The following is a 12,015-nucleotide window of genomic DNA, read 5'->3' as shown; positions in this document are numbered from 1 at the left end:
TTTTTTTTTCTCTCAACCTTTATAGTGTAATGCTTCTTGTTGCTTACTTCTTGTTATTCTAAGAAACAAAAGTCTGACCTAGTTTGAGGACATGATGAGGTTTAGGCTGTTTATGGCTATGCTTTATGCCTATTTTCCTTTCCTGTGAAAGTCTTTCTACCAAAAGAAGTTGTATATTCCAAACATGGGCTGACAGAAGATAGATATTATAACCTAACCATATTTGAATGTTTAGCTTTGGGATTATTGCCTCTTAAGGCTTAAAATGTGCTTTTCTAGAGTCTGGCCAACATGTTATGTCAGTATTCCCTTCTGTAGAAAATTATAATATCTTAGCCTCTCACTCCTCCCAACACTGGAAAGGTCAAAACAGGAAGAACTGGAAGATCATTAGAGATCTGTCTGTATTCTCTGGCTTTACATTGTCAATTTGACCTTTTCCTGTATTGCTCAGATTTTAAAGATGAACAGAGTAAAAGACAGATGGGGTGATAATGAACGTAGAGACGTGCTTCTCTAAGTAGGTTCATTTTTAGGAGTTGTGATATACCAATTAATTTTTTTAAGGCATGGACTTTTGGAAATTAAATACTGGTTTTAGACCACAGATGAATTTCATTAGCATTTGATTTCTACTTTTAGTTTTTTGTTAATTTTTCCTGCAGTTAAAATAGCTAAGTGATACTGCAAAGCAAGAAATCTTAGTAAATTATTAATTCTGCTCAATAGGTCATTTTGCCTTGGCTGTGACTGAGGCGGCTGAGTTTCCTTCACTGCTTACCTGCTTTAGCTCTTTAAATGGAATTGTAACTTTTCCTGGAGTAACTTCTCACTTTTTTTACTTTTGGTGTCTGTGAGAGATGACTAAGAACTACTTGTAATTGGTAGCTGCAAGTGCTTACAAACCCTTCCTCAGTCACTTGGTCTACAAGTAGTAGTATTTGTCATTAGGGTTAGTAAACATTATTTATGGGAAAATTATTTGAAGGAGGCAGTGCATTGTAATGGTAGCAAGAGGGGAGAAGGAGTAAATACTGTAAATTAAGATCTGACTGGGAATTTTCAGCCTAACAAAGGGGTCTTTTTTTTAATTATTATTATTTAACTGACCTTGTAAAGCTGTACTGTGTTGGAAATTGCAACTGTTCTCTCATACAAACAAAATGAGCTGTGTGAAGTAAATGTAGAAAAGTAACTGAAATAGTTACCAATATAGTAAATCTACTATCAAATGAAATTTTTTAATAGTAAGTCAAACATACTCAGAAGTATCATTCTGGAAACTGCTTTTGCATTTACTCTGGAAGGACTGCAATAACCTTTTGTATTCCCTGTCAGAGAATATATGTTAGTTTAGAAGCTTGGTTATTTCAAACTTCAAATCTCCTGTTCTAGGTTTATTGTATTTTAATGCTTATTATTTCTTGATGGCTAGGGAATGTTGTGGTTTTGTTCAAAATATTATTCATGGTATTTCTTGCTTGCCACATTGTCAGACCACTCTGTTGAAGTGATACCTGGACTAATTAGTGATTACGGATCTTCTTTCAGCTAAGCAACGTATGTAATTTTTTTTGTCCTGTGTTATGTTTTTTAATGCTTGTGCATGGGACATGGTAAATGTTTTACCACATAAGAGGTAAGGATGTTGCATCACACTGAAATCACAGCTGTTGAGTAATACATATATATGTGTATTCGTAGTGAAAGCTTTCTGTTGTATTCTGCCTTTCCTGAACAAGGTCATCTGTTCTCTGCAGAGTAATAAAGATTTTCAACCAGAATCACTGTTCTGATTTTAGTAAGCAAAACAGAAGCGTTCTTCTGTACATTAGTAGCTATGGAACATCATTTCAAAGTGAGGGACTAGTCCAAGTTTGACTTCTTTGTATGTGGTGCTTCCGAACTATCATGTGAAAGAATATTTCCTCGGAGAGCTGTTCTGATTATGTGGTGTGGGCACTTGTGAAATTTAACTACATGACAATTAGCAATTAGTTAGGTTTCTAACTACTTCCTTATGAAAGTAGTTGTAATTGTCACAGGTAGTATTGACCATAAATATTTAGGGCAATTAACACATCTTCATTTGAGAGGGAAGTTGATAGTCCACACAGGTGAAAACGCTGCAGCATGGGGTCCTATGGACAGGTTTGCACTGATTAAAGAAATAATGATGTGGAGTTCCCTAAGACAGCACTGGCTGGAGAATAAAAGTCCACATGGTGAAGCCCATACCCTGAGAAGGTAGAGTGTGAGTTTGGAAGCTGTGTTTGTAGCACTTGAGCCAATTAGTTTTGCCTGTCATCCAGGTTTCTTATTTTTGGTTCAGCCTTATGCTAAGAATCTTCCTGTCCCCAAATTAGCTCCGTGTCTTCACCACACTCGCAGCTCGTCCAAGCTACATTTCTAATGATGAAAAAGAATATTGCTCTTTATTTAGGCATACTTTCAGAAGATTGTTCTGATAACACTAGTGGCAATCGTAAAATAAAAGACTACCAGGTTGGACATTATAAAATAGTTGCAGTGTTGGCACTTGACAGAAGAAAGTGACAGAAAAGGATCTTAGGAGATATTTTCAAATTAGAAATGTGATAGGTATTTATTTAAGTCTCTAATGACATTTCTATCTAGTCTTCGCAGGATTATTATCTTTATGGGAAAGGAAGTGACCAAATGGGGTTCTGCTCTGCAGAATGACGGTAAATGTCATGCTGGATTGGGCAGCATCTTTTGAGTTACTGCGTCTAGTTGCCTACCCTTGAAAAGAACCACATAATATAATTGTGAAAAAAACATTCATACTTAATGACTGCACGTCGCTTATTTTTCTTTTTGTCTATGATGGTCTACAGAACAAAATGGGATGGGATAAAATGAATCGAAAATGATGAGTGAAATGAACAGTTCTCAATGATGGAGAAAATAAGCAAATATATTTGGTACAAACATCTCTTCATAGTTGCTGCTGAATTAGTATCTTTATGTTTTGCTAAAACATTAATTGAAACATCCATGCCTTTTTTCACATGCTGGCTAATATCACCCTTCTGACCAAGCTAATTAATGTATTGTCTGATGGATGCTGAGAAACTTTGATGTTTTTAAAAATTTGTGAGAGTTGCTTTCATGGTAGAACTTGCTTTTGAGCAAGTTGATTTTTTTTTTTATATGTTGAACTGATGATTCACTGAGACTTGCTAAGTTCTTAAATTTGTGGAGTTCAGTTTCCATGTATCTGTAACGTATTATGTTGTGACATGCCAGATGGAGGAGTGCTTTGAATGGAGAAGGGTATTATTGGTGGACTTAACTCCATCTCTCCTTAGCATCCTGCTTCATTATAATTTTTGCAATCTGAAGATCACTGTAGTTAATCTTTGAGTAGGTAGTGTTGTAGACCTACAGATTGTGGGATCATGGTTTTATTTCAGTTGTGTATGGTTGTGTTTATGCACATTAGTTTATACTGTACTGCTGATATATTACTAAAAAGCTAAAATGCTATTTTTCATTGCCCCCTATTCTCTTGATTGCCATAACTTAAAGTTTACAGCATATATACTGTTGTTTTTAGGATGCTACTTTATTCTTTAAAAAGTATTTTCTTCTAAGACACTACCTTGCGAGAAGCAGAATTGTATCTTGCCATTGCTCTAACTGCCCATATATTTTTACAGTAAAACCAGCCTGCTTTGTGTTTGGTAAAAACTACTACTACTGAGTCTTCATTTACAAAATAAGACACTTAAAACAAAAAGGAACATAGAATCTTATGGACAGAGATTCTAAGGAGAACAAATTGCTAAGTGTAGTTGCCTGCATTGGCAGACAACTTGATTATAAAATACTGCTAATAAACTCATTAAATTCCATCTCAAAAATAGTTATATTATTTTCCCTGTTGTTCCTCTTGGATAGCTGTTCTGTATGTTATTCTCTGATGTGATTCCATTTTCCATTGTAAATCACTTCTGTAGTCAGGTGGTGTTTTTTTTAACTTTGAATGCATGCTTTCCATTTGATAAAAATTGTGGCAATGTTTTGAATCTTAGAAATATTTAGCTTTAAGCTTTCTCAAATAGAAGAAAAATATTAGGGGTAAGATCTTATAAAGTCTGTCTCTTGGTAGTGGCAAATTCTGCAATACTGGTTCTCAAATTTTTGTCCAGTGTGTATTAATGATAAAAAGTCTAATTTTGAGAGGTGTATGCAAGTCTGAAAGTACAGTCATTTGTTTTCTTCGTGCTTTCCAACATTTTCTTTCCACATAATAATTTTTGTCCCAAGAGGTGCTCCATTTTTTTTACATATTGTCTAAACCTAGAAACTAGCTGTGCATAAAAAATGCAATTCTCTTAGGATTAGTGATAAACCAACAATGGACTTTATATAGACTGTCTGGGGCATATAAAACAAACTTTTTTTGAGGAGAGAAAAATACTATATGTGAAACAAACAAAAAAGATATTTTACTGTACATTGTCATGGTTTTAATATCTCTCTAATTCCTGTTATGCAAGATGCATGAGCTAGAAGCCCTCTGTCAAGTAGCCATGTCCACAATTTAAAGCGAATAAGAAATAGACCACCTGCATAATCTTTGTTCTATTCTGATTTTAACTTTGGTACTAGATTTAGAAGATAATTTGAGTATAGCAGGTTTCCATAATGGTATGTTTTCATTATTCCCTAACTACTCCTAACTTCAGAATGAATTGACAACTTCTGGCTAAAACAAGTTCTTTTGAAACATAGCTCTGGCTCTGTTGGAGCACATTTTTGTGTCTTTCTTGACGAGTAGCTGCAGAGTTAGTTTGCTAAACTATGATGTGGGGGCTCTGAGATTCATCTTTTGCCTGAAATTATTTGTGCCTATAACTGCCTGTTTGCCAGGGAAGTAAGTATCTGATGGTGGGTTATTCAAGGCTGGCTAGTGCCCTGCTCCCCTTTTGGTGCTGTTCTATTTTTTTGTTAGTTAATATGTGAACATTAGAGTCTGAATGATTTTATATGGTTTTATAATTGTGTAACTATTCTTTAAGAATTAGAACAATTTCAACAGGAAGGTGGTAATGAGGTGAGTCTTTTCTGTCTTTCCTTTCCTTCTTTTCAGTTTTATTCTCTTTCTTCCTTCCAGTTTCTTTTCATTCTATTCCCTGTCCTCTTCCCATTTATATTTTCTTTCTCTTGTTCACTCTATCCCAAATTCTCTCCTTGCATTATACTACTCTTCATTTTCTGACATCCCATTAATCTTCCAGTTTTTATGGCTTACTTTCCCACCTCCACAAGCACACCCACAGGATGCTTAGAAATTTTACAGCATACCCAGTTGTCAAAAAACTAAACCTACAAATCCCAGACCCATAATACTATACTGGGGATGCACATTAACTCCCACACTGTTTGGAAAAAGAAACTGGAACAGTTAGTATGAAGTCTGCAAACCATATTGCAGATATTAGAATATGCCTAATATTCCTTCGCTTTCCATTAAACCTGGAAACTCCTCACGAGTTGGAGAAGGAGATGGGATCTGGCTTTTTTGCTTCAGCTATGGTTCTGATCTTTGCAGAAACCCTAGCAAGAGTGACATGAACGTGTATTTATAGTGCTGTGACCTCTGAAACACTAGATTTGAGGAGAATGCACCATTCATCAATGGATCAGAAAACCCGTTGCAGTAGGTGGATGTACCGGCAGGTGAACCTGCAGCACAGCAGCCGCATCGTCGCTTTACTGCTGTGGTATCCATGCAAGTTCCGCACACCTGAGAGGCAGAGGAGCACACCTTCTTTCTTCAACTCAGGAATGTCTGGCTAAGAAAACTGTGACCTTAGGGAAGATGAAGCAGACTCACATTGGTCTTGCAGTAGACCCTTTTAATGTTAGTGGCTACTACTGCTGCAGCCACCAGCAGGAGGAGTGCAATGGTATAAGGTCTTACTGCTGGAGGAGAGGACATAGGGGGTTTCTAGTGGACATGCCTGTGGTCTCAGATGCTTCTGTCCAGCCTGGGTGCCAGGATTTCTGCCAGACCATGTTCTTTACTGCTGGCAGAAGTCACTAAGAAAAATTACAAAAGACTGCATCTCTAATGTGTGTATGATCAACTGATCGCCCCCTCCACTAATTGCCTGTGAATGCTAAATAAAAAAGCAGTATTCAGTGTATGGATGACAGTGCCTAGTTTCCAAAGGCAATAATTTAAGGCTTTTCTCTTCCTAAATAGCACCCATGCCAGTGTTTAGTGTTGGTCAGTGGAATTATCATCAGATTTAATCTTAATCAAAGGTCTCTTAAACAACAGACCTGAACAGTTTTTGGATAGTTTTCACTCTCCTGTGTTTTGGAAAAGCTCTGAACAATATAGAGACACTTAAGCTTTCTTTTATAGAGACACTTAAGCTTTCTTTTTTTTTTTTTTTTTTAAAACCTTTGGAAATGATCACTGTGTTGCACTCAATTCTGTTCTGAGGAAAATGAAATTATTGTCAGCATTAGAAATAGAAATGTAGAAATACAAGCTTAAATTCTACACTAGTCAGTAGTAGGGGCTTGACCTGCTTGCCTTTGCTTGTCCTTGGTTAGTTTTTGGTTTTTTTTAAGCCTGTATCACATTTAATTAACTGTTTAGCACTTAAATGACAGCACTGTAACAGATACCGCATGTTAAAACAGTATTACTAGCTACACCATAGCTGAATATAGCTGTACTCTAACTAACCTTGGAATTACCAGATCAATCACTGGTAACCCACCCCAGGTTAGATACTGCCAGCAGTGCTTCCACTTCCTTTTTCCCGTTCTTGAGAGGATAGTGCCAAAGGAAGCTAAGCAAAGCATTGCTAAGCAATCAAAGGAAATCAATCCTCTCCTTTATCCTCTGTTCTCTGTTATACAGTAAGGATGCCAGTTATTTAATGTTACATGAAATGAATTAGCAGACTGAATTTACAGATTAACTTGCCCAGTAAAATGATGCCTCATCATGGGTAAAAAAACCCCTACAGTACAGTTAAAGATAAAAATTCTTTTTTAAAATCTTCCTTCTCTAGAATCCTACACAAGTGGGAACAGCTCTTCAGGTTTTCCATAACCTTGGGACTTTGAAGGATACCATTGCTAATGTGGTCGATGGATACTGCACAGTCCTGGAGGAGAACATAAAAAATGCTTTGGATATCAAAGTATTGACCCAACCATCTCAAGCCGTTACAAGAGGTATGATACTTGATTTACAGAGAATGATAACTGACTTTTTTGACAGAAGTACAATATGTTGTCAAATGGAAGAAACTCTCACATTCAAGCCTGTTACAGGGACGTTACCCTGCTTGCTTTAACCAGTAGAGGATGGGAGCCGGCATGTTTCAGAAATCGTCTTATACAAAGCCAAAATTGTGTCTGTCTGTTGTTATTGGGCTCAGAAGTTTTCCTTTATTCCCCACCCTTCCTCTTTTCCTGACTTGCCCAGAAGAATGTCCTCATTAGTTGACAACTTTGCAGCATTTTCTTAGCAGTTTGTCATGGAAAGATAAATCCAAATTCTGCTTTCTTTGTGTTGATGGGAGGATCATAGGTAGAAATTATTTACAAGCAATGGAACAAGCCTGAAACTACATTGTGATGCTTTTGTCAGATGGAAATCTTTTCAAAGCAGTATATTCAATGTGAAAGAGTGTTGCTCTATTAAACTGTAGTTCCCACATGTTAGCTTAGATACTAAAGAATACTGAGGAATTGGGCTAGCAGGCAAATTTGAACTTTGGCAATATGAACATTTAAAACTTAAAAAACCCACTTTTGCAACAAGTTGGAGGTCCAAGACCATAATCACTAGCATAACAAAGAAATACAGCCCCTCTCAAGAAAAGTAGTAGTTGAGAAGCTGTATGCCCTTCAGCTGGAATATCACTTTTTTTAGCAGTTTGCCTATGCACAATTCCTGAGCTGGTAGTACCTGTATTTTTACATACAGGTAAAATTACATACATACGTGTAAATACACGTTGTATTTACAACGGTGCTTGTTTGCATTACCTTGGTGTTTCTGTGGATGTCTGAATTTGTAAAGCAGGTAAGAGTGATGAACATTGAAGTCCCCACTGAACTTCAGGGTCTCAGTTGACTTCTCAGTTGAGATAACTGAGGCTGTTCACAAAGTTCTGTTCTGAAGCTATTTTAGGCTGCTTTGATTTAAAAAAAAAAAGAATTCTTATGTCAGAGTGTATAGAGGTCTATATTTCTAATATTTTAATTTTCACATGTGAAAGCTGAAATGTGCTGCTGTGTGTTTTTAAAAACCATTTAGGTGGCCCTGGTAGAGCTGCTATGCCAACACCTGGGAACACAGCAGCTTTTCGAGCAGCCCTCTGGACAAACATGGAGAAACTCATGGATCAGATCTGTGCTGCTTGCGGACAGGTACTCAGCAGCTAATTCCTGTTTGTCTAGTCATGCAGTTTTGCGTATAAGATACTAGATGTCACTTTTCCTCTCAATAAATTCTTTCTTACAGGTGCAGCATTTGCAGAAAGTATTGACAAAGAAAAGAGATCCTGTGTCACATGTCTGCTTCATAGAGGAAATAGTTAAGGTAAAGTTTTAATTTAGCTGAATGTGTTTTAGTAATTCTGTTAAGGAAAATATGAAGAGGGAATGCTTTTGTTTGCAATTGTACAGTTCCATAAAAATTTTGTAATTAAATTAATGGGGAAATGTTGAAAGTCAAACTAACATTGAAAGCTATATTCATGGTCTGTGGGTTACATCTGTAGGGTATAAACATGTTCTTTTTATAATAATTTATTTTGTTTTCTTTAATGGGAGCTGATAAGGCACTACTGTCAGTTTTTATTACTGATCATTAATGTCATTCCATAAAATAACATGTGATTTGTGTAATTAATTAAGTCTGTTAGTTTGCATAGGAAAATGTGGCTTCATCTAACACTTTCAGCCATCTGTTTCTCTACTTCTTGGCAATTTCTTCCTTGAAAAAAAATCATGGCTGTTCTTTTGAATACCTATTCTTTTCCATTCAATTGCATTGTTTTCTATTCATATTTGGAATAATTTGATTAATGGTCTCCTTCAGTGTTAGGAACAGAATTACTGAAGCTATCTCATCTACCTTAGTAGATGAGAAACAAAAACAAAAGATGTGTTTATGCAGACATCACCTTTTTAAGAATGTGGCTGGATTTTTAATTTACATTAATTTAATCTTTGAAATATGTTGGGAAAACTCTTCATATGCAAATGTGGTCTTCTCAACAGTGAAAGCAAATAATGAAAGTTAAATACAGTGTTTAAGTTTGTCTGTTAAGCCCATGTCCAAAAGATGTTGCACAGAACATCACTTTTCTATGAGGCACTTGAAGCTTCTCTTCCTGTGTTGAAAAAAAAAAACAAACAACAAAAAACCAAACACAAAACACCCCAAAAATTTTATAAACTTTTAGCATACTTTCTTCATTAAAAAGTTTGATCTGGCAAAAAATATCTCCTGGGTGGAGCCCTTCAGTAGATCAGCATGTTTAGGGAGAAACACAGAAACCTAGAGGCAGGAGGAGGAAGTCTGGAAGGCTCAGGAAGAGTTTGGATGGAAAGGGAGCTTAAGTAAATGAGCTTTCAGTATTCATGAGTGGCTCCCACCCTGAGTCTGTGCTTCTCACTTTCACTCTTCCCTTTTGTAGAACAGCACTTGAAAGGGGATAGTTTTTCCAGTTGACAAGGATGATAATAGAAGGAAGCCAAAGGATATCTTTTATTATCCTGGAGAATAAATGAACAGGGAAAAATAAATCTCAGTAGACACTAGATGCAGAGTAAGGAAAAACTCATTAGAAAATAAAATAAAAGTCTTTTGGGTTGTCAGATGCTAAGCATGTTCCATGATATCTCTGATTACCTGACTTCATACTGCAGGATTGCATCTTCAGTGACAAATTGTATTTCCCAAATAAAATTCACCTATTTGTTTCTCCATAGTTACTATTCTTCCAATTATTTTGCTTTTCAGCAGGTCTTTTGGCATAGTGTAAACACCAAGCTGGAGAGTTGTCAGTCTCAGTGAGGCAGCTAAGGAGTAGTGGTACATCTTTGTCTGATGCTACCAGAACTCTTTCAGGACGACACGGTACTGCGGATAGCACTGATGCTTTACTTTCTTCTTAGATGAGATGGTTCAGTGTAGCACAGTGTTCTTCTTGGCCCTTCTCACAGTTACACTGTTTGTTCTAGTGTGCCTTGAAAAAGGTATGGCACCGGCGTGCAAATAGATGAAGTCATACTGAACAGTAAAGCTGTTGTTTAGACAAAACCACACAAGTACTAGATGCTGTTGAAATTCAAGAGTGTATGTACAGATGGCTGTATGGGAGAGTATGAATTGTTTTGTACATTCAAAATAGATATAAGAAAGAAATTGGTATTTTGCCATTTACTAATGAAGATTCCATCTTGTATTAATCCAAACTGAGACAACATGCTTTCCTCAGCAAGTGTTCTGGAGAGGGAGAAAAGTTGCATTTTCCTTATTGTATTCAATTTCATTAATAAACTGAGCAAATTAACAAAACAAACTAAAGGTACTAACATACCCATTCACTAGGGCAGCATGCCCACACCAGAAGATAGAAAAACGAATCATCCACTCTACAGTCTGTGCACTAATTACTGTTACTGATGTCAACATTATTATTATAGTCATCTTCTGCAGCAGCTGCAGTACCACTTTGCCTGTCCATCTGCTTCCTTGTTTTGATTACTGCAGTGCAAGTATCATCCTAGGAAGCATAAGAGAGGAGGGGACCCAGCTTTTTTAAAGCACAAGTCCTTTAATAGCAAGGAAGCTACTTACCTTTTTTTTTTTTTAATCATTCTCTTTTTTTTTCTCTTGGGGATTTTTTGTGTCTTTCTCTTCACAGATAGCACAGCCTGCATTTTTTCTGATTTTGTATTATGATCTCAAACCTGTGCTTTCTGGCCTTCTAATTACCTGTTAACATAATAATATTTAGTAGTGTTGTATCATGTTGTATCCAAAAATGTAGCTTTAAAATCAGTAACTAATTCATTAAAGGATTCGCAAAAACTCTGTTAAAGAAAAAAGGAAACAAAACAAAAATCTGACAGATGGAGAAACTGAGGTGCAGAACTTGTAAAATTTATAAATACTGGAGTTCAGCAGCAAGACAGTGACAACACCCGCATCTTTCTTACACTACAGTTTCCTCTTACAAAATTGACTTCCAAATTTTTCCACCATTAGATGCGGCCAAGAGTTAAGTGACATAACCAGGCTTACATGAGTATCATGGAAGAATCTGGAGATTAAATTTACACTCCACTTTTTTCCACTCCTTCCCTTTGCTGATCTAGATTTTGGTATTTTTCCTTTGCCACAATATGAAATGAATGCAATTTTGAAAAGAAGTCATGCACTCATCGTACATTGTAAAAACTGTTACGTTTCATACTGGCTGAACTGTAGATTCATTATTAAACTGTAAGTCTTAAAATTACAGCTTTAATTTCCAAAAAAGATCTACAAAATATTTAAAGGAGAAATATATTTCTTTTAAGACTGGACATTTTTGTGGTTTTATCTAAGAAAAAAGACCTTTATTGACTAGATTTTAGTTGAGGAGCAAGGCTAAAAGAATTCAGAATTCATTACATTCTGATTTCTAGTTTTGGGGAAAATGAATAGAAATTTAATTTTGTACACTTTTTAAAAGGTAGGGTTATTGTTTTCATAATGTTGAGGGTAAAAATTAAAATTACAAATAAGTTTTAAATAATGTAAAATTTTATTTTTGTTCACCTAATGACTGGTTATTTATATCACTTCTTTCAATTGCTTAAATCACCTTCAGAGAGCTAATAGGTTACTCCCATTTATTCTGCTTTATTGCTTCTCTCTTTCAATGTGTAGTGACTAATCCTGCCTCAGCTGTTGTACTACCTAAAGCACAATTGACTTCAGTGTAAGTCGCAGCA

At 36.0% G+C, this 12,015-nt stretch overlaps 1 protein-coding gene across 1 annotated transcript in view; it reads left to right on the top strand.

Annotated features, from left to right (window-relative positions):
• The window catches only part of COG5 (component of oligomeric golgi complex 5), a gene marked incomplete at its 5' end in the record, with an annotated part of 202,901 nt that overhangs the window by 126,390 nt on the left and 64,496 nt on the right, over positions 1–12,015 (top strand). Inside the window, 3 exons of the mRNA XM_082015559.1 lie at positions 7,065–7,230; positions 8,321–8,433; positions 8,528–8,605. Coding sequence (XP_081871685.1) covers positions 7,065–7,230; positions 8,321–8,433; positions 8,528–8,605 — 357 coding nt within the window. The remainder of the gene's footprint in view (positions 1–7,064; positions 7,231–8,320; positions 8,434–8,527; positions 8,606–12,015) is intronic.

Source organism: Phaethon aethereus (genome assembly GCF_964289735.1).
Source record: "Phaethon aethereus genome assembly, chromosome: 1".
NCBI classification, from domain to species: Eukaryota; Metazoa; Chordata; class Aves; order Phaethontiformes; family Phaethontidae; genus Phaethon; species Phaethon aethereus.
Note: the sequence above shows the minus strand (reverse complement) of the source record. Positions and strands in the feature narration are given on the sequence as shown.